General features: G+C 40.1%; 2 protein-coding genes across 4 annotated transcripts in view; one reads left to right on the top strand and one right to left on the bottom strand.

Moving 5' to 3' along the window:
* AKTIP (AKT interacting protein) overlaps nucleotides 1-2,612 on the top strand; it is a 45,205-nt gene extending 42,593 nt beyond the window's left edge. Inside the window, exon 12 of the transcript XR_010592543.1 lies at nucleotides 621-2,612. The gene's annotated coding sequence lies outside the window, so the exon portion shown is untranslated. The remainder of the gene's footprint in view (nucleotides 1-620) is intronic.
* Nucleotides 1-22,051, bottom strand: part of RBL2 (RB transcriptional corepressor like 2) — a 55,350-nt gene that overhangs the window by 6,342 nt on the left and 26,957 nt on the right. For all 3 annotated transcript variants that reach the window (XM_065567034.1, XM_065567035.1, XM_065567036.1), the window contains 13 exons: nucleotides 21,468-21,596; nucleotides 20,477-20,637; nucleotides 20,296-20,360; nucleotides 17,099-17,285; nucleotides 9,535-9,701; nucleotides 7,743-7,852; nucleotides 6,065-6,168; nucleotides 5,429-5,566; nucleotides 4,604-4,768; nucleotides 3,850-3,961; nucleotides 1,413-1,685; nucleotides 666-949; nucleotides 9-185 (listed from right to left, as the gene is read on the bottom strand). In XM_065567034.1, the coding sequence (XP_065423106.1) occupies nucleotides 9-185; nucleotides 666-949; nucleotides 1,413-1,685; nucleotides 3,850-3,961; nucleotides 4,604-4,768; nucleotides 5,429-5,566; nucleotides 6,065-6,168; nucleotides 7,743-7,852; nucleotides 9,535-9,701; nucleotides 17,099-17,285; nucleotides 20,296-20,360; nucleotides 20,477-20,637; nucleotides 21,468-21,596 (2,072 nt within the window). The remainder of the gene's footprint in view (nucleotides 1-8; nucleotides 186-665; nucleotides 950-1,412; nucleotides 1,686-3,849; nucleotides 3,962-4,603; nucleotides 4,769-5,428; nucleotides 5,567-6,064; nucleotides 6,169-7,742; nucleotides 7,853-9,534; nucleotides 9,702-17,098; nucleotides 17,286-20,295; nucleotides 20,361-20,476; nucleotides 20,638-21,467; nucleotides 21,597-22,051) is intronic.

The following is a 22,051-nucleotide window of genomic DNA, read 5'->3' on the forward strand; positions in this document are numbered from 1 at the left end:
CATCTTACCTTCGCCATTACATAAATGGCACACATTAACAGCTGGTCTAAATGTCTGTCCATCATGAGCTCAGGGCATTGTACCAAGGAAAACTCAAAACATGTCCAGATTTTCTTCCTCAACTCATCAGAAATATCCAGTTTGACACAGAGATCCCGCAGCCGAACACTTGCTAAGTGATAAACCTTTTGGAAGGAAGGACCCATACATAGAGCATTGATTAGGACAAAATCAAGCTTTTTAAACTTACATGGTTTTCTAAACATAAAACTTTATCCACTACACTGATTAACAAAAAGGAAAGCTCAGCATGTTTTTTTAATGAGCTGTTTAAGACCTCAAATCAATAGGCAGCATGTATGTGTACAATAAAATGTCTATTTTAAGCCAGATTTGAAAATTAGTTCCTTTTGCTTGCTTGACAAGACCTAGGTTCAAGATTGAAGGAACATGCTGTGTTTTAAGTACTTACAATACTAACTCTCACAGGAGAAACATGACTCTGAATTTCAAGTCCTTGTAGGCAAGTAAATGGTTTTCAAAAACTTGGTTTTAATATATAATGTAAATAGCCTGTTACTAATTAGAAATCAATTTTACATTGTTCTGTATGTTTCCAGTAAAGCCCACACTGCAGTGACATGACATTTCAAAGTGGAAGGTACCTTTCTAAAGAAAAGGCACAGAGAGCCAGTCTTTCGGGGTTTGCTGCTGCTGGTGGTAGAGAACTGCTGGTTTTGTCTTTGTTGGTCTCCAGAAGGAGAGATCTGTTGAACCGCAACTTGGCTTGGTAACTGAAGGGTTGTCCCACTCATCTGAGTGTTAAGGGTACCACCGGCAAGGGTCTGGGCACTGAGTGGCTGGATGGAGCCAGAGACAGCTTGAGCCTGACCACCTACATTTACCTGAACTGGGAAGAAAGTTATTCCTCCATTTTCATTGGCGATGCCTGTAATTTAAACAAAAATGAATTCAGTAAAGGGTGTCTTCAAAACCCTAGCCATGCATGCTTCCTGAGCACCAGTAACCTTTCTAGTGATGGACAGTTATTTAACAAGTGTGTAGTGGCAGATAACTGAAAATGTTCAGGAAAGAACACTGAGGAATCCTGATCATAAATGGACCAAAAGACCTTATTTACTTTCAATAAATGAAGAGGAGGCTAGTTAAACAGATGACTTCTATACAAGGCAGTTGGGAAGCAAATGTACATTTGCTCGTGTGTTCAACAGCTAAATAGTACCCATGTCTTTTCCCATTCATTACTTTCCTGTTTTACAGCCCACAGGCCTTTGTTTCTCATTTCCTTCCACTCCCACATGTCTACCTACTCTTTCATTCCCTATTGATATGCAATTCAGTGTTTCTGGTAATAATCAATGCAATCCATTCTCCCAGAGCTTCCCCCTTACCTTGTACTGGTATTGTAACAGTTTGTCCGTTGTTGGCTGTGACAGTGGCAGTTGCTACAGTAACCAAAGTCTGTCCAGGCACTGGAGTAACTGACATAGTTTCAGGTGTCACATTCTGCACTGGCACAGTATTTACTACAGGCTGCTGTGAAACTCTTACAGGAGTTCCACCGTCAGGGGGATTATCATTATCCACAAATAACCTTCTCCTAGTAGGATTGGTTGTAGGAGAACTGTATCTGTCATACAATGTGGTTGGAGAAGACGAAAGGCCTGAAGATATTTAAAAAACAACAACAACAACAAGCATTTAACTTGAGCTTTACAACATTGCCCCAGTGCTGTAAAAATTCATTTAATCAAAACAATGTCCTCTAGCACTGTTCCCAGCTAGGTATCTTTAAATCTCTCTGAAGCCACAGTGGTGAATGGCCCATCTTACAGGATGTCTCCTATTCATACACTTAATTCCTAAATGCTGTGTGTTATCACAGGACCACAACTTCTAAAACTAGCTTCCCATCTGAGAAACACACTTTAGCAGAAGCAACAAGATGTCCATGTCATACGCAACGGTCTAAATAAGGCTGCCGTTTCAGTATATTACTAAGAAAGCAAACTGCTTGGGCCATGAGTGAAGGTCATTAAAGAACTTTTGACAATCTCATACATGAATAAACGTTAGAGAATTTGCTTGGCTTTTCTATCAGATTCCTAGAAACAACAATAGCCGAGGTGGGTTTGTTTTTTTAAATGATTATTCTTGAATAGTCAAAAATGTACTACAATAGTTTGTGGGGCAGGGAAAAGGGAAGCAGAAAATCTCAGATGGCTACTTTTTGTTCCTTTATGACTATATCCAGTAAGTGGAGGATTTAGATGCAAGATCCTATTCTTTGTGGCACTAATTACAATTCGTGAACACTACAAAAGACCTTAAGTTTACTTGCTCTGATCCCCAGGTTATACTATTGGGTGCTACCTTAAGGCTGGGGGCGGGGCGGGGGGGGAGGGGTGTGTGTGTGAATAAAACTCACTAAACTCTTAATTGCTCCATTTTGGGAAAACGCTTTATCATTGAGCAAGAACTTGTGAGCCATAATCTCTTATTGTATTCTATAACAGAACACCTCCACTGTCATTTCATAGATTTCATTTGTAGGTTAATAAAGTTGAACAAAGATTTCAAATGAAATATTACAGGTTTTTAATGCATCTCATTTGCTCTAATGTCAGTATTAGAACTGGGCAATTTTTTTTTTTTTTGGCCACAATGCCGTTTCCCCCCACCCCAGTGTTCTGAAACTATTAATGAATTCAGGTCAAATAGCCTGGGCCTAGGAAAAGCAATTTAAAAATAGTCAAATCTTTTATGACGTCATTTTGACAAAGTTTTGAATTCGTATTTGGCCACGTTTTTGTTAGTACACCAGAGGGGTGAAACAGCAACACTAAAATTAACATTTTTTTTGCTGAGTTGACAAATGTTTCACTTGATGCAAAATATTTTTTTTCTGATTCAATTACAACGGAACTGGATTATTTCTCAATGTGGCCTTATCACCAGGCAGCTGCTCTTTATGGGGACTTTTAAGGCCCATTCTGCCTTATGAAGGCCTCACTTGGGGGTAACTAACTGCCCCAGGGAGCTGCTTAGTTGAGCACCTGGACCTGCTGAAGTGGTTCCCTCTCACAGAGCTTGGGTAACTCCCAAGTGAAACAGAGCACTCCTGGGGAGGGGAGTTCCCAGGAGAAGCTTGAGCCAGAGGGCTGAGCAGAGAGCCCATCAGACTGGAGAATCTCCAGGGGTGCAGTAAGCAGGCTGCCAAGAGGGTCTTGTCTCCCAGGCAGTGGCCAGAAGCCTAGCCTAAGCAAGGATCACCTGCTGTCCCTGGAGAAGAGATGCTGTCAACAGACCACCCTGCACCCTTGACTCCCGAGAAGGACATTAGGCCAGAAGGGGCAAGAAGCCTAAAACCAGGGGGGAAGAGCCTGGGTAGAGGCAAGCCTTGAACTCAGGTGGGGGACATGCACTAAGAATGACCTAATCACCCTGGTGGGGATGTTCAGGTGAAAGTTTTATATTCTGCATTAGCTTTTCTGTTAGTAAAGGAGATCCTCCACGGGAAGGTGCTCTTTAGCATCGCTCTGGACTGGGCTGAGGGGGAAAATCAAAGAAGGGCCCACTTGCAAAGAGGCGTGCTGTGTCAGACTGAAATTATGACAGTCCTCTGAACTGAAAAAAAATCTACTGGTTTAGCTCTAGTCAATGCATAGTTGCAACCTTCCTTGATGCTATTTGGAACACACATTAGTTATTTTAAACATGTAGCAATATTCTATAGCTTGTATGTAACTGAGTGCAAACTTTCTACCACACAGCATGTATCACTTCTAAAATGCAGGCTACACATTTTATATTTTTTAAACATCTGACCTTTTCCAAGCCCTCCAGTTTCAGCACGAACTTCACTGATCCTTCTTGGAGTCAAAGGAGAACCTACCAGACTGTTCCCATTAGATCTTTCAAAATAGTGAGGTGGCATTACCTAAAATAATATTGATGTAACAGTTAATTTCAGCAGGTTTATTTAATTAATGAATTAATTGAATAATCCAACTGAGTTCTAGCCTTGTTTAGATACTGATGCACTCTAAAAATCAGGCCAGTTTAAACAGCACATTTTATCATGGTGTCCAATTTCAAAGACCAAGTTATTGGAGAGGGGAATGAACCAAACAAGTGAGCTAGAGAAATCCTATGATAAAACTCTCAGTAAAGTCAACAGGGCCAGGATTTTATCCATCTTATTTACCAGGGAGAGGAGGAGGAGGAAAGAAGCCCGAGTCGTGCCTTATAACTGCATATATCAATTTTGTAGCGAGAATACCAAACTCGCCACAGCAACCTTTAAGGTGTGCAACTGTTACTACCTTGGTTTCATTTTAAATAGGTATTATTTTAGAACATTTGACAACTTACTTCTGTTTTCCATCATTTTAATCATGATGCTACGTCATCTCAATATTCACATGTTGAGAAAGACTTGCTCAAGTTCCCTATGAGGCCTTCATATCCCAAATTCCCAATGTCTGAACTACTAAGGAGTGCCATCTAAACTGAACAAGGCCTCTTGAAACTTATAACAAGGATTAAAAAAAGGAAAATAGCTGTCACTTCTCACACTTACCTCCCCACAGGTAGGAACTTTGTTCTCATTATCTCGGATTCTGTCCCACAATGGAGATTCACGTTTCCATGCCATACTCTCCAAGATTTGCTCTTCAATATGATTAAGGTGTTTTACCACCTCTCTACAAAGGCCATCTTCTGCTCTAATAAAAATCTCTATTACCTGCAAAGTGAGTAAATATGAAACCCACTTATTACAATGTTAAACCAGGACATTGTGTGACCAATACAATAAGTGAGATCATCATACCTTTCATGTATTCCCTTTCAAATGGGTTTATATTAAATTCGTGAAGCACCACATTAATCCTGACAGAAAAAACTGGTATACCTCAATAATAGTATGCAACTGTCATACTAGTTCCCCAGCAGCTAAATACAATTAAATCTACATCAATCAATCACTATAATTACAGCTTTGTCAGATCAAAGTTACAAGATTTGAAAATAAATATTTTCAATCAGTCAAGAAGTGACATAGAAAGTGCCCTTTATCCCACGTAAATGTTGTGATCCAGTGCCATTATTTTGTAACTAGACAATTTGGACACCACTAATGCATTACACAGTTAACAGTACATGATTTTAAATACAAGTGGCATTTGCACTCTGCAGTTTAAGGTAGGAAAATTATTTGATTTTTCCAGCTTAAATTTCTCCAACAAAAAAACCCCCCACCCCACGTATGACCATTTTCATAACTTAGATATTTTTGCCATTACACATCTATTTGAGGAAAAAGTAACTTGCTTCAAGAAAACTTTTTTAGTGAGTAGAAGTAACTTTATCATGACTGGTAATCATCACGATCAAAGCCATTTACCTTATAAAAGTGATAAACAGGTACATCAAAGATTTCAGTAATAAATGGGAAAGTTCCAGGAGGCTTGTATGAAAAAGTAATTATTTCAAGGCAGCATGCCAGGAGAGACCTGTGAAACACATCCTGCTCCAGTATTGCCTGCAAAACAAATATTAAAATAAACTTCAGCCTAGCTTAGAAAAACAGAAAAACTGTCTACATTAAAGAAAAAAGGCCAACAAATAGTCTTTGGTTTGAACTTTATTGTATTAAAAAGTTAGATATTTTAAAAAACAAATATTGTATAACATTGTTTGTTTGAATTTACATACTCACATGCATTAACAACTCTAACTACAGCTGGGCAAACTGCATTCTATTCTGCCTTTGCATCATCAGCAAAATTGTCACCTAAATTCTGCTGCCAGAATTGAATCCAGAGTCAGTGTGCAGTGCCAGTTAGAAATATCATCATCTTTGCATTTGCAAACTGAACAATCCAATATGGAAATTGTTAAGAGAATAACTTCACTATGGAGTTATCTTCCCTACTAATTTTGAATGGCTCAACAGCATTTGTCATGCTGTGCAACTAATTCTTTCTGAAAGAAACAAGTTTAAAAGTGAATTATCTGATTGATGACTGATTTTACTTACTGATAAGTCAGTGTCTCCTAATCTTCTCCTCTCCTGCTCAATGACAGACTCTAATACCTTGTAGTAAAGAACCTCAGCAAGACGAAAATGCTTGCCAGCATTATCTGCAAGAGGAAAAAAATAATGAAAAATGATATTAAAAAACACTCTGTATATCTGATTTAAGGTCCACCTATTGCCATTAGTTTTTTTTTTTACTATTAGCTTTTTTCATAAAAATGAGGATAAAAATGACTTTATTAAGCTTAAGTAACAAATGTTGTGATTACATTTATATAGCTTTTCAGCTTGGGAGATCCCAAAATGCTTTATGATGGGGTGGTGATGGTAAGGAGGGTTGAAGAAGATTGGAGGGAAAAGAAGAATAGCTTTTACTACTGAAGCCTCAGGGGGAAGTTCAGGAAGGCAGAATGTAACTGCAACAGAAGCTGGAATTTGACCAGGACACCAGAGTTAACAATCACCCTTAATCTTGCTGTTTAACACAAACTTTTGGTGAATTTTACTATAATTACAAAAGAGGTGCATCAGTACCTCAAGGTACAGATATTCCTTCAAATTTGTATTGTGAATACAAACAATAAATAGAAAGCAGCTTTAAGAACTGGTAGATACAAAATGTCCCATATTGATAGAGGGAAATTGTCCCCCATGTTTTGTCCTTCAGTAGCTGAACTGTTTCACAGGGAAATCTGACTTACAACATTCTGATAATTTTGCAAATAACTCTTTTGGTTGTGTTGTTGTGCTACTAAGCTTCCAATATATCTGCCAAAATTTTCAATACAGTGAATAGCTTTTGCTCTTCACTCAGATTCTTCTTGTATTAATTCTAAACATAATTTCCAGGTTTGGAAGAAGTAGATTGGTAAATGTCAAACGTCTATTTCACCACATGCACAAGCCATGGAAAAATATTTACACTGACAATAACAAATTTACAGATAGGCAAAGTAAGAAAAATACTGCTTGAGAATGTAGAGTTTGATTTAAGGATGTTTACTTTGTATATTTTGACATGTGATGTTGACAAGTTGTTTTAATGGTTACATGTTTTGAATCAACAGCTACTGTCACTAAATAATTTGTCTGACTCCTGCTTACCCTAATTTCCCACAGCTATGAAAATTTAAATGGATACAAATAGGGAAAAAAAATGCTTGAATAAACATTGATAGTCAAAATTATAACAAAAATAAAAACAAAGCCTAACTCTTTCTAATAAGTATTGTTTCCTATTTCCTGGAGAATTTCCATTTATGGGCTAAAATTGCTATGGGATTTTTAAAGAGCACAAGTGGTCTGTGTCATCTGTTTCATTTCTAATGCAGAAGACTGTAGCATCCAAAAGCACTGTGCACCATAAAGCCATGCTGGGCATTTCTTCAGTGCTGACAGAGAAAAGTGGCTCCTGCAGCACCTATTTCTCCCTCCTGCCTCCCTTCCTGGAGGATTCCCATTGAAGTACTTATGACATCTTACGTGGAGGTAAATTTTTAGTGTGGACCCAGGGGAAAACATAAAAGGCATAGCAGAATTCCCCAGAAAGGATATGTTGTGCAGAAATCTTAGATTTGTTGAACCAAAATGGAAGTGTCAAACTATAAATTACTTTTAAAAGAGCACAGTATTTTAAAGATATTTTTAATTCTTACATTTTAGAAATAAAATGTCTCACCCTTGGAGAAATTACTGAATTCTCCCTCAGATTGTGTGCACTGACAATATACTTCATACATTTCTTTCACTCTTTTTGCAATAGATTGAGAAGGATCCCTGGAACATGCCCTGGCAAAAAAATATTTTTTTCAAAATGCTTTATCAAGCAACAAGTCAGACAGAGCCTTATCTACTTTTTATAAATCTTCAGCATTGTAGTTTTAAAGCAGTAAAACTGATGATGATCTAGGACTTCTTCTATCGTGCAAACACCATGTGCCTAACTTTATGCACAGTGATTTGACCCACTCAAGATGGGCTTAGTGATTTAAATCACTGATTTAAGTCAGCAAACAGAAATCCTTGATTTGATTTAAATAGATTGTAATCTAGTTTTCCATTTGTACTTTTTAGCTATTTCCTAAACAAAAAGTGATTCTCATTAGTAACTATTAAATCATATTGATTTGCAACTAAATATAGCCACTAAATTTGGTACTTCTGTTTGCTAACCAGGATGATGCACTATCTATATACATTTATTTAAGCAATTAGATCAGAACACATTTATTCACATTTAATTTTTATGATGTTAGAAAACAGTGCATGATGCATATTTACTACCTTTTTAAAAATTGATGTGTCAGACTCTATTTAAATTGAAACTGGAATCCAATTAAAAATGTACAAAACATTTTAAAATTACTAAATTCAGTTACCTTAAATGTGCTGGTTACATAAGTATATAAAAACAGGTCTTGCATTTAAAACCAATTAATTAAACAAAGAAATATTACCTGTAGCTAGTTAACGGTACTGATTACTTCTGGTCACAATGGCCTTAATCTTTAGAACTAGAAGAACTCATCCCTCTCACACTTAGTTTTTATTCATAGACTGGAAAAAGAAAATAAGCTTTCCTGCTTTTTCTACTACTAATCGGGTTTCTTAACTTAGAACAAACTAGTTATTGAACTGAAATGAAGAAAATATTCTCTCTGCATCCTTAGAAGACGCTATTGCCATCAAATCTGGTTTGACTTCAACAAACTTTGGTTCTAGATGCTTTGCCAGTGACGTCCACCAGTTCTGTGGTTTGACTTTCTTTAAAATTTTGGCAGCAAATGTGTACTGCTAATATATACTAATTTATACTAATTTAAAGTTAAGCACAAGCACATCTTTGCAAGATCAGACCTAAAATTATAATTTAATAGCATCTTTCCAGATCTTACTTTATAAAAGGGTATTAAAATATATTGATTAACGAGTTATAAAATATAAACACATGGTATTTTATATTTAATATTCTCAGTGTGTAATGGTTTTAATTTTTTAGCTTTAAATAAAAAGTAGTAGGGGAAAACAGACAAAGATACCTTTCTTACTATTTTCCTGTTTTAAAAGGGGGTTGATCCTGCAGCCATACAAATAGTACTTATCCATGAAAATATTTCTATTGACTTCAAGGACAAATGTGAATAAAATTACAGGACCAGGACCTGGGAATTTTAAATCTTCTCTGTGGGACTCCTATGCCCTTCTGGAGCTACCTGCCGGCAGCTTCCACTACTCATTTACTTGACAAAATTACATGATTTTACCTGAAGAGCTCTGTGTATCTTGAAAGCATGTCTCTCTCACCAAAAGAGTTGGTCCAATAAAAGATATTACCTTACCCAACCTTGTCTCTCTAATATCCTAGGACCAACACAGCAAATATGATTTACCAGTGACAGTTGTAATACAAAACATTTCTCTATTTTTAAAACTGTATTAGTTGGCCAGAAAAATCATGCGATGACACTAACCTGAGTATTTGCTCCAGATTTTCACTGGGGGCATTTTTTAGTCCTGTCAGCATTGTATGAAGACGGCTCAAGTTGTATGTTGCTATGGAAACAGGGGTCACATTGGGGTTGCTCTCTTTAATATACTTGCGGCCAGTAAGAGGTGTTGTAATTCTAAGTGATTTAGACTAAAAGACAAAAATTGCAAGATTGTGTATCAGTTTGTTATAAAATTGCATTATATACCCAAGAAATGCTAGAGAACAGCATGATAGGAGAAGGGAAAATTAACATTTCACGTCAGAAGAGTTTTTTCTTACACTGCATACTTCATCATGCATTAAACTCACCTCCAAGTAACAATTTCCGAAGTACTTCTCCTAGTTAAGGCCTTTTACTTCAAACAAAAGATCCCCCAGATTGCTTTCAAAGGGACCAAAGCAGATAAGAAATATGGTTTCTCCTACTGGCCTTGAGTCAGCAAGAATCCAACCACATTTCAGATATCAAATTTCTGAGTGTACCTGCTGGCAGTTAATGGCCTGCTGACAGCTAATGTCACATGCAGTTGGAGGGGCAGAATTGTGTACTTTTCCACATGATGCAGGGTGGTCAGATATATTTCTTCTTATACTTTTAACATGCTCTGTTTAATATACCTAATACAGTTTTGCCTACACTCTCACTAGCATTTTAGGTCAGGCTGGCTGGCTGGCCGGCCAGCCATCAGCCATCACAACAAAGTGTGAACTGAAACAAGATACATGAACACATCTAGGCTCTAAAGCCCTTTCCATGGATTTTCTACCCAGGAACATCTTAACCATATTTTTGTCTTTGGTAAATCATTTTTGAAGAGGATATTTTCATTATTATATCTCTGAGGAGCCCTAGTCATAGACCATCTCCCCACTCTGCTGGCACTGTACAAATACAGAACAAGAAGACAGTTCCAGCCCCAAAGAGTAATTGAACTTGGTTCTCAGTTTTATTATAGATTTTAAAAAAAAATCAAATAAAATGAAAATAAGCCACCTCTCAATGTCGTTATCTCTGGTGCTCTTCTGCCTCTTCTGTTCTATATCTCCCAACTTCCCTTGGCAAAATGACAGACAAGCATGAACAGTATGGTTTTTTTTTTCTTTTTTTTTGGTGGGGTCACTAAAAAGCACCAGAAAACGGTTACCTACCTTTTCATAACTGTTGTTCTTCAAGATGTGTTGCTTATGTCCATTCCATTCTAGGTGTGTGCGCGCCCACGTGCAGTCATTGGAGATTTTTGCCTTAGCACTATCCATAGGGTCGGCTGTGTCGCCCCCTGAGTCTTGCATTCATGCGCTGGTATATTAGGCACTGCCGGCCCTACACCCTCTCAGTTCCTTCTTGCTGGCAACTCCAACAGAGGGGCAGGAGGGCGGGTAATGGAATGGACATGAGCAATACATCTCGAAGAACAACAGTTATGAAAAGATAGGTAACTGCTTTTCCTTCTTCGAGTGCTTGCTCATGACGATTCCATTCTAGGCGACTCACAAGCAGTATCCTGGGAAGTGGGCTTGGAGTTCAGTCTTGCGGCCTGCAGCACTGCTCTACCGAAGCCAGCATCGTAATGGGACATGAACGTGTGGACAGACGACCAGGTGGCCACCCTACAGATGTCCTGGATAGGCACTTGGGCTAGGAAAGCTGCCAACGAGGCCTGCGTCCTGGCTGAATGGACTGTTACGATCACCAGAGGGGGCACCTTTGACTGATTGTAGCAGCAGCGAATGCAGGCAGAGATCCAAGAAGTTCTTGAGCAGACACTGGATGACCTTTCATCCTGTCGGCCACTGCGATGAACAATTGCATTAACTTGCAGAATGGCTTGGCCCTTTCAGTGTAGAAGGCCAGCGCCTTCCTGACATCTAGGGAATGCAACCTACACTCCTCTAACTCATGCAGCTTTGGAAAAAAGACAGATAAGTAAAAAAGACTGGCCCCTATGAAACAGACTACCTTAGGCAGGAAAGCTGGGTGTGGCCACAGCTGGACCTTGTCTTTGTAAAAGATCGTATAGGGAGGTTCCAAGGTAAGCATCCTAATCTCAGAGATCCTGCAGGCAGATGTTATTGCAACCAAGAACACAACCTTCCAGGAAAGGAAAAGGAGAGAGCAGGAAGCCAGAGGCTCGAAAGGGGGTCCCAGGAGCCATGACTGCACAAGATTCGGGTCCCCCTGAGGGACCGAGTCCCTGATGTGCAGGTAGAGGCGCTCGAGGCCCTTGAAAAACCTGGCAGTCATGTCCTGGGTTAAAACAGACCTACCCTTGAGCGGCAGATGGATGGCCGAGATAGCGTCCAAGTGGACCTTGATAGATAAAAGGAGCTTGAGATGCAGAAGGTAATCCAGGATTAACTGCAGTGAGGCCTGCTTGGGCTGAATGCCTTTATCCGTGGTCCAACAAGCGAACCTCTTCCATTTGGCCAGATAGGTCACTCTGGTGGAGGGCTCTCTGCTGCCCAACAGGACCTGTTGGACACTGACTGAGCACTCCTGCTCCTCTGCATTGAGCCATGCAGCATCCAAGCCTTCAGGTGCAGCGCCTGATGCAGGTTTTGGGACAGCAGGTCCGGCCTGAGCGGTAGCTGTAAGGGAGCAGCCACTGAGAGATCCAGCAGTGTGCCGAACCAGTCCTGACACCAAACCAGCCAAGCCAGAACTATGAGGATCAACTTCGCCCTGTCCTACTTGATCTTCATGAGGACTCTGTGAATTAACAGCACTGGAGGGAAGGCATACAACAGAGTCCCCGACCACGGGAGCAGAAAAGCATCTAGTGGGAGCCTCTGTCGATCCCCGAATAGAGCAGAAAACGTAGCATTTCCTGTTCTGCCTGGAGGTGAACAGGTCCACGCAGGGAGTCCCCCACCTCTGGAAGATAATGCTGATCACTTCCGGATGGAGGGACCACTCATGGCAAGATGAGATGTTCCTGGCCCCGGGGAGGTGTGCAGCTACGAGATGGATGTCATGTTGTACATAGAAGTCCCAGAGCCTGAGGGCTCTGCCTTGCTCGCTGATATAGAACATAGCTGCTGTACTGTCCAACAGGACCTGGACTACTCTGCTTCTTATGTGAGGTAGGAAGGCTTGGCAGGCCAGGCGAACCGCTCTGTGCTCCCTGACATTGATGTGCAGGGAGCGATCGTGACTCGACCAACGACCTTGCATGCTGTGATTGCCCAGGTGGGTTCCCCACCCCAGGTTTGAGGCATCGGAGATGAGGGTCACAGATGGGGATGGAGCCACGAAGGGAACTTCCTCCAATGCCAATGCAGGATTCTGCCACCATGTGCGTGACAACAGTACGTGGTCATGAACCCTGACTACACGGCCCATGCTGTGTCTGTTGGAGACATAGACCGACGCCAGCCACGCCATGTAAGTGCAGGCCACCATGCGGTCCAACAATTGCAGGCACATGTGAGCGGTGGTGAGAGGGTGGGCTTGCATGCACGAGATCAGGCCCGTCATGGCTTGGAACCAGGCTTTGGAGAGGAAAGGTCTAGCCTGAGTAGAGCTGAGGACCGCTCCAATGAACTCTATGCATTGCATTGGAATTAAGGTTGACTTTTTCTCATTTATTAGCAGCCCCAGGTCGCAACAGGTGGAGCAAACCAAATCGAGATGCCACTGCACCTCATCCCTTTATTAGCCAGTCATCGAGGTACAGGTAAATTTGAACACCCCGATACCTCAGGTAAGCAGTCACTGGTGCTATGCACTTTGTGAATACTCTTGGGGCTGACAAGAGACCAAAGGGCAGCGCTGTGAATTAGAGATGGCACTGGCCTAGCACAAAATGGAGGAAGTGCCTATGCCCTGGGAAAATGGACATACACGTCCTTCAAGTCAAGGGTGGCATACCAGTCTCCCAGATCAAGGGAAGGGATGATGGAGGCCAGGGAGACCACGTGAAACTTCAACTTCTCGAGAGACTTGCTGAGGCAACGCAGGTCCAAAATGGGTCTGAGGCCCCCTTTTGCTTTCAGGATTAGGAAGTAGCGGGAGTTGAACCTTTTTCCTTTCATGTCCTGAGGGACCTCCTCTACTGCCCCCAGGTGCAGGAGGTTCTTGACCTCTTGAACAAGAGGGATGGGGAAGATGATATGTCGAGAACCCAACCGTTCGAGGCGCAGGCGATTGAGGAAAGAGTAGGAGGGTGGATCTTGGGATGTGACTGGGGCAACGTCCTTGAGAACACCCTCAAAATGCCTGCTTCTGGCCTCCTTGGTTCCTGGAAGGGCTAGGCTAAGCAGACAAACAGGAAGACAGTAGATGTCGCTGCTTAGACCCCTTGTCTCTAGCCTTTCTCCTGTAGGTGCTCAGCTGGGGAGTCCCCCAGGACCTAGACTGGGGAGGCAGAGGATAAAATAGCTTTCTGGCCTGCTAAGGGGTATGAAGGCCCAAGAAGCGGAGTGTGGCACGGGAATCTTTAAGGCCATTGAGCCTTGAGTCTATGAGCTCGGAGAAGAGCCCTGCCCCCTCAAACGGGATGTCCTGAACAGTGGCCTGCATCTCCAGGGATTACCCAGAGGATTGCAACCAGGAGCTGCGCTTCATGACCACCGCAGAGGCAACCACCCTGGCTGCCAAGTCCGTAGCATCCCAAGGCCTTCTGGAGGGCCCCTCTCGCCACCGCTGTGCCGTCTTCCACTAAAGCAGCAAACTCCTGGCCTCGGTCCTGTGGGAGGGCCTCCTTGAATCTGCTAAGCGAGTCCCACAGATTAAAATTATACCTGCCTAACAAGTCTAGGCTCCTGGCGTCTTTTGTTTTTTGGCATGTCACTGACTTGGCCTTACCTGTCTCTTTCATTAACAGCAGACATGACCAGTGATGCCACTGGAGGACATGTACACAAATATTTGAACCCATTTGCAGGGATGTAGTATTTCTTTTCCACCTTCTTAGAAGTAGGAGGAATGGAAGAGGGGGTCTGCCACAGCGATTTGGCAATCTTAAGGATTCCTGGGTGGGTGGGCAGCGCGGCCCAGGGCCAGGATGGAGGAGGATATAACATTAAAAAGGTTGTCGGACTCCTCCATGAACTCAATTTTCAAGTTCAAATTGATAGTCAGGCCCCGCTCCAGGGCGAAATCCCACCCGGGACTAACTACCAAACTAATCTAACACTTACCTTAATGGCTGGCTAATTAACTACCTACAAACTATATACCAAGAATATAGACAATGGGTTGCAAAGAACTGGTAACCCTCTTGCAATGCAAGGCGAGGTGCTCCAACCAACCATCATAGGCAGTAAGAAGGAACTGAGAGGGCGTAGGGCCGGTGGTGCCTAATATACTAGCGCATTAGCGCGGCACACAAGGGGCTCCACTGCCAACCCTACGGATACTGCTAAGGCAAAAATCTCCCACGACTGTGCACGTGGGCGCACACACCTAGAATGGAATTGACTTGAACAAGATCTCAAAGAAGAAACAAAGTTCTAACACAGCACAGCTGTGGCTACGTACAAGCAGAAGCAGCAAGTTTATAAATTGGTATAACATTTTTAAAAGGATTTAATTGGCAGTTGAACATGTTCTAAATTTACAGCAGAACAATGTATAAAAACAGTGACTGAAGTTTGTTACATGTGGATGTAATGTCAGAACCACAAAGACTGAGGGTTTTTTTAAATTGACAATTTAACAATGAGTTTGCCTCATCCTTGTGTAATACATGCACATGTTCTAATATCCGAACAACCACCATGAATATACTGTAGTTGAGATTTTTCAAAGCCATATAAGGGAATTTAGACACATCTCCCATTAGTTTCACTTAGAAAATCTCAATGTATGTCCTTTTACACTGTCTACAAGAGAGAAGGGAAATAAATATAACATTAAAAAGTGGGTCAGTAACCTATCCATGCACAGTGGAAGTGTCCTTTATTTTTTGGGCCCCAAGCTAACAGTGCCTTACCTTCTGGAGAGGCCAGGACAGGTATATATACCTTTTGAAATGATTATTCTGACAAAACCATGTAAAAGAGGTTTTCCAGCTCCCCCCTCAAAGACTCTCTCATACCTGTCTGAGGATTGCACATTGTCGAATAGTACTGCATATTCTGTGAAGTCAGCTATGATGCTCATATATGCCCTGTGTAGCAGATATCAAGTAGAAGACAATATTCATCTATATACAGCTACTGAGATGAGAATTAAAAGGCCTACACCTATCTCTATTGGGAAGATGCACACGGACATCAATGGTGTGGGGTACAGAATCAGGGTCCAAGCCTTCTATCTGCATTGCTCATCTCTCTTATTCCACTAGAAATAAGAAAGCTGCATGACAGGCAGGTGCAGCCTGAGGCAGGAATTGACACCGGATGGCTAGTCTAATGTTTGGGGGTCACTTTGGCAAATACCCAAAGTTTGAAAGGCATCATAGAGTGTTCGTTCAGTGGGGCCAATTGAAAAAACAAACAAACATAGCTGCGGTCTAACAAGTAAACAGCTCAACTACAGAGGAGCAGATGTTTGTTTATTAAAAAAAAAAAAAAAAAAAATCTAACAAAAAAACCAAACCCACCAACCAAATAAAAAAAAACCCTAGGCCTAAAACCACAAACATTTTCCTATCAGTAGTCTTCACTATGAAGCAAGGTTTTCTTTCAGCTCTTTAAATCAGACTTGAACTCTAAAACAGTCTCTTCTATAGTCACCAGCCAACTCTCATGAGCATTTCAGCTCAACAACCTCAGAGCAGTCCCTCACGTAAATTACAACAGAGGGTCCTGTGGCACCTTTAAGACTAACAGAAGTATTGGGAGCATAAGCTTTCGTGGGTAAGAACCTCACTTCTTCAGATGCAAGTCTTGCATCTATCTTGTCTTGCATCTGAAGAAGTGAGGTTCTTACCCACGAAAGCTTATGCTCCCAATACTTCTGTTAGTCTTAAAGGTGCCACAGGACCCTCTGTTGCTTTTTACAGATTCAGACTAACAGAGCTACCCCTCTGATACTTGTCACGTAAATTAATTAGTACTGATATGCTCTTTGGATGAGCATATAATACTTTTTTTGAGTAAAATAAGGTATCCCTCCTAACTGTCTTTCCAGGACTGAATTACTTCAGAATGTTATCTCACTGTAAAGCACACTCTCCTTTTGCACTTTTGTCACCAACAAGCCAAGTAAAGTAAATTAAGTTCGTTTTACACAAAGATTTATTAGCAACAAGCTTTTGAAAAGTCTCAACATACGTATAATGTCAAAGAAGAACTGACAGTGTGAGTAAAAAGAATGTTGTCAGTATAAATGCTGATATAGTTGGCAGCCCTGAAAACACTGCCTGATAAATAAAAAAAAAAAGGTAAATCTAAAATGCATACACTGAACAAAATTAAAATATTAATCTATAATCAGTGATTGTAACAACTGTGCTGTCTGCCATAGGCAAATGAAACAGAGCGGAACAAAATTAGTAGCTGTTAAGCAGCTGCATCTTTCTTTGCCACGGCCTTACTCAAATCATCCACTAGACGAAACAAAAACAGCCAGTGTGTAACACCGACCATGTCATACTCACTCTGTCAAAGTGCTGCTGCAGATTATACTTCACTTGCACTCTTTCAGCTGTTTCCATTCCTGAAGCTGTGTTTAGGCACCTTCTCAGAGTTCCAATTTCCTCATCTGCATCCTCCCCCAGAAATATCCGCTCGTCCAGATTTCCAACTGACAAAACATACTCTTCATAGGCTTTGTTGATGGCCTTGCTATAGCAGGGGGGAAAAAACCATCAGATACTTAAAACAAAAGCTGTATAAATATCTGCAACAACTGATGGGTTGCTGTTCTATCTACTTATTGTATACATTTATCTGTTACTTCTGCCTGCTGGAAATTTACTGAAGATATTTTTAATCCTAATTTAATATTTGAGATTTATGTCATGGGCCATAATATCACAAGTATGATAACAGCAAGAACATATACCTGTCTTTCCTATCCAATTTGACAAGTGGCTATGCCATTTAGTAAAAGCCACAGAGCTAATCGAAAGCAGTATTAGATTTGCCTTAGCCTCCTTGAGCTTTACATACTACTGAGAAATCTGTATTTGCCTGGAAGTTCCTCCGAACTGAGAGCGCCTCCTAGAATGAATCAGGAAGTGATTCTGGGTTTGAAGGCACATGCGTCACCAATAAATCATTTTCAAAAATCCTAAAGGATGTTATGGAAGTTTAAGCATGTTTTTCCCCCATTATAAAAAAAGCTTAACTAAAATTTTAGGTACATAATGTTATCCTAAAATTATTTGAGAGTATGACTTAGCAGAAGCAAATAAATTAAAAATAAATTGGAAGTGGGTAATATGAAAAAGTCTGTAAGTGAATAGTTTTTAGGATCAGAGTACATTAAATTAGCAATCAGCTGTCCCTCATGAGAAAACAAAATGAGTAGAACCCCTCATTGCCAGTACCCAGAGAAGGCAAAACAATGTCTGAATTACTTACAAATTGTATGTAACAGGCTAGCTGAGGATTCCTCTAGTGTAAGGAAAACCTTAGGGTACTGAAGAGTTCGCATACCAGGCCTCACCTTGTGGCCTCTGGTGAATAATACAGAGGCATGGCTAGAGAGCTGCTGCATTCCAATGATCCCCAACTGCCACAGCGGTCCCTGGGGGCTCATTGCAGCCGAGCAAAACAGAACAGCCAGAATTGCTCTAAATGGCACTGGGACATAATCCATGCCTAAAGGTGGGGAAAACACACCTTTGTGCTGAGCCCTTCCTCTTTCCCCCTCCAATTAGGGGGGGAGAGAGAGAGAGAGAGAGAGAATGTGTGTGTCTGTCTCTAGGTCTCCCACTGTCTGAAAAGGGGGTGTTACCTCACACAGGCATGTGTGCTGCAAGACAGGGTCCATTTCCACAAACTCCTGCCTTTCTTAAGGAGGCATCAGATACACGCCCTCCCCGCCCCCTTCACATTAAAGAAAACTTTTGACTGTTTCATGACTAAGGGGCAAGGCTTTTACTACACCAAGAGAACAGAACCATAGGAGCACTCTTTCACTGGCCTTGTCTTCCCTACAAAAAAGTGTTCTTAACTCAAGTTAGCTAACGTGAGGTAAAAGCCGAGTGAAAACAGGGAAGTTTGTAATTTTCACACAAGTTAGCAGGTTGAGTTAAAGACCATGGGAGAGCTTAGCCTTTAACACAATCTTAGAAACTTCCTTGTGTTCGCTAGGATTTTACCTCATATTAGCTTACTCAAGTTAAGAACAGCCTTTTTTTGTAGGGAAGACATGGCCATTAGGACCATGATATTCTGGTGTAAAACTGCTTTTCTTCTGAGTGAAATTTTCAAAAGCACCTAAGTGATCCGATTACTTAGACCCTTGTGAACGTCTCACCTTCCGCCTTTTAAAGAACTCCTTATATTCCTATAACAAGATATTTCTTAAAAAAGTTGATAAATTTTTTCTTTGATGGAGGAATCAAGGGATGATTTTGCTCTGTAAAGGGGATTTTAAAAGATTTTTACTGTATGTCTTGAAGTATGTGGAAAATACACATTTGATAAGTAACACAAACATTTGTTAGTAATTCATCCATGATGTACACATCTTCTTTCCTTAAAAGAAGAGTATAAAATTTCTAACTTAGATACTTTTCTCTCAAACATATACTAAAATTAAATAACTCTGATCCTTGATATTGTTCATGAGAGACCGCTTCATAGTCCTCTTCTCCCTTACATAATGCTGTGAACCTTACTCACAAATGAGTTTGAAATCATGTGCCTAAATGTTTAGAAAACAACTCTTCATAATTGGAAATAACACGCTCACCTGCCATTCTTCAAAATGGCCTATCAGTGTCCTGCATACCTCTGGACCCAGAACCACTTCCCAATTTACCCTAGAAGGGATTTCTGGACAAACATGGGCTCTTCCGCTGGAGAGCATGGGGGCAGCACTAAGGCAGAACTTTTGATCTAGTACAACCTTCTCATGGGTCTGAGACAACTGCCAGGATGCATGGCCACATGACAAACATTGAATGGAAAAGAGAAGTAACACAGATATCTGTAATCATTTCTGAAGATCTGAGGGGAATAAAATTCATGCCAAGGCTTTTCAATATACAGTACTTTTACTGTCAAATGCATTTCACAGTTTGAATACTATCTAGCTCGCAAACAGCCTTTTTAAAAAAAAAATCATATGAATAGATTTTATTTCAAAAGACTTTCATTCAGCAAGTTCATTAGAACAAATGTTATGTCTGAGACCAGTTTGTTTTAAATAATTTCCTCCATTCCCAAACACTTTCAGAGAAATGAGGGAACAAAAAAAAAAAAAAAAGAATCTTTCTGAAAAGATTTGTTTTTCATCATGAAATCCTCCCTCTATATATCCTAATTCACATTCTCAATATGAAAATAACTGGCTGTGGCTCCACACCTCTCTATTAGACAACACGAATAAAATAAATCTCTCTCTTTCTGGTACTCTGATCTCTATGGAAGGGATACTAAAATAATGGAACAGCAAATAATTTCTTCCTCAAGAAGTATGAGCCCTGAAATATGCCTGAAACTGAGATACCTCAAAACAGGAATCTGAAAATTACATTTAATTCAGGACTTCAAGCAGTTACATAAATCAACTAGTTAATATTTTATTACCACTCAAAGGTGAAAAACATAAAAACACACAATGTCAATACAGCTGTTTTTGTTTTGAAATTTGGAAGGAATTTTTATGCAAAACACTCACAAGCTGTCTCCAAAGCTCCCAGGATCTAAAAATCCAGTCAGATTTTCTTCCTTGCCTTTTAAAATCTGTAAGAAAATTTAGTACAAATGGTGAATATTTCAGTAATGTGCCATTTTAAAGCCAGTCATTAAGCAGATTTCTTCCCCCTCTACAAGAAATCTTTTAAGTCTATTAGACAAACCTTCTTGTCAAAAAGTTTCCTAATATATGGCTTCCAAAAATGTTCCTTTATGCCTTTGGCATCCAAAACCAAACCATCATGTAAGGAACAGAGTTTTTCAATGATGCAGCGAGGGTCAGAAGATGGTTTATAATCCTTACTGTGAAAGTCTTCAGGAAGGCCTACAAATTAAAGAGAAAAATGTGATATTTAGTTATGTAAATTCCTGTCCTGCTAACCAAATATATCTATATAAAGAACTAACATACTGCAAGACTATAATAATTAGCCACCCTGAAAAGCACTGATGAATCGTAGAATGTCAACTTAATTTAATAATATTATCAAACACTACTTATAAACATTTTTAATTTGTGACAGAGAAAAATAATCACAAACATGTAAAACCATTTTTTTTCCTCTAATGGAAAATTGATCAAATACTTATGAACTGTAAGAATTAGTAAAATATAGCCAAAGAAGTGGTCCTAAAAAGAGGTTCCCATCCTCACTAATGCTTAAACTAAGCTAAAATGTGGGAAAATGTTAGAGGCAAATAAGCTAAAAGCTCACTGCACTGAAAACAAAAGTTTAGGTCTGAAGAAAAAAATTATATTACTGACTCAATGGAAACATTTCACTATTTAATTATTTGTACGTGTTTATCATGTCAATTTACATTTTGTCACTGTCTATCATCTTTAACAAGAAAGCAGTGGTTGATTTGCTAGCTTTCCTCAATGGTGCTTTCTTTGTAAATGATATTCCTGGCTTCTTTATGCACCATTAATGAATTCCAGTTGTTTATTTCAGAGTATACTGTATAATGGAAACCTGTTAAATTGTACAGCCAGTTAGAACAAAGAATTAATAGCTTCAAGATGTTTAGTCCTTTTCATGGATCAAGCCAATATTCTATTATTTAGTCTCTGCCCTACACAGTCTCAAAAAAAGGATTTAGTTTCAGCAGTTTTCATTGTTTTGGATTGAAGAAAACTTTTTTTCTACATACCTTTAAAGGTAGGATTCAGAAGTTCCCTACGATTAGGACACTGTAGAGCATTTCCATAAACTAGATCCAAAGCACATAGCAAGAGATGGTAGGAATTGACTAAGTCATCACTGATCATGGGAAAATTTCCTATGTGATTAGAAATATACATAGAGTTAATTTACAATAATATCAGCTTCAGAATTCTGAAAACAATTCACTCTTCAGATTTATTCTATAATCATAATGCAGAATCATATCTCTTTGGTGACTGTAATAAATATCTGATAGAAAAAGGGAACGATAAACAGATAAACATTGGGTGTGTTTAGGAATAGTGTTAACTTTACTGGTTATTATTACATTCTATTTTGAAAACAAAACCAACAAAATGTTAACATAACAGGCTGGATGTTCCAGTCTGCCAAGTTCACTTTGTGGCAGTGAAGCAGAGGAAAAGGAACTTAAAGTGGTCAGAGAGCGTCCCTAGTGAATTCACCCACGCAGGAGGAATCTCCACTAGTACAAAGCTGACAAATGTGGCTTTACTGCCGCCTATATCAGCTCCACTGCCTGGCTCTGCCACCTCCTGCACCAGAATCCCT

The sequence above is a fragment of the Chrysemys picta genome, chromosome 14 (assembly GCF_011386835.1).
Source record: "Chrysemys picta bellii isolate R12L10 chromosome 14, ASM1138683v2, whole genome shotgun sequence".
NCBI lineage: Eukaryota > Metazoa > Chordata > Testudines > Emydidae > Chrysemys > Chrysemys picta.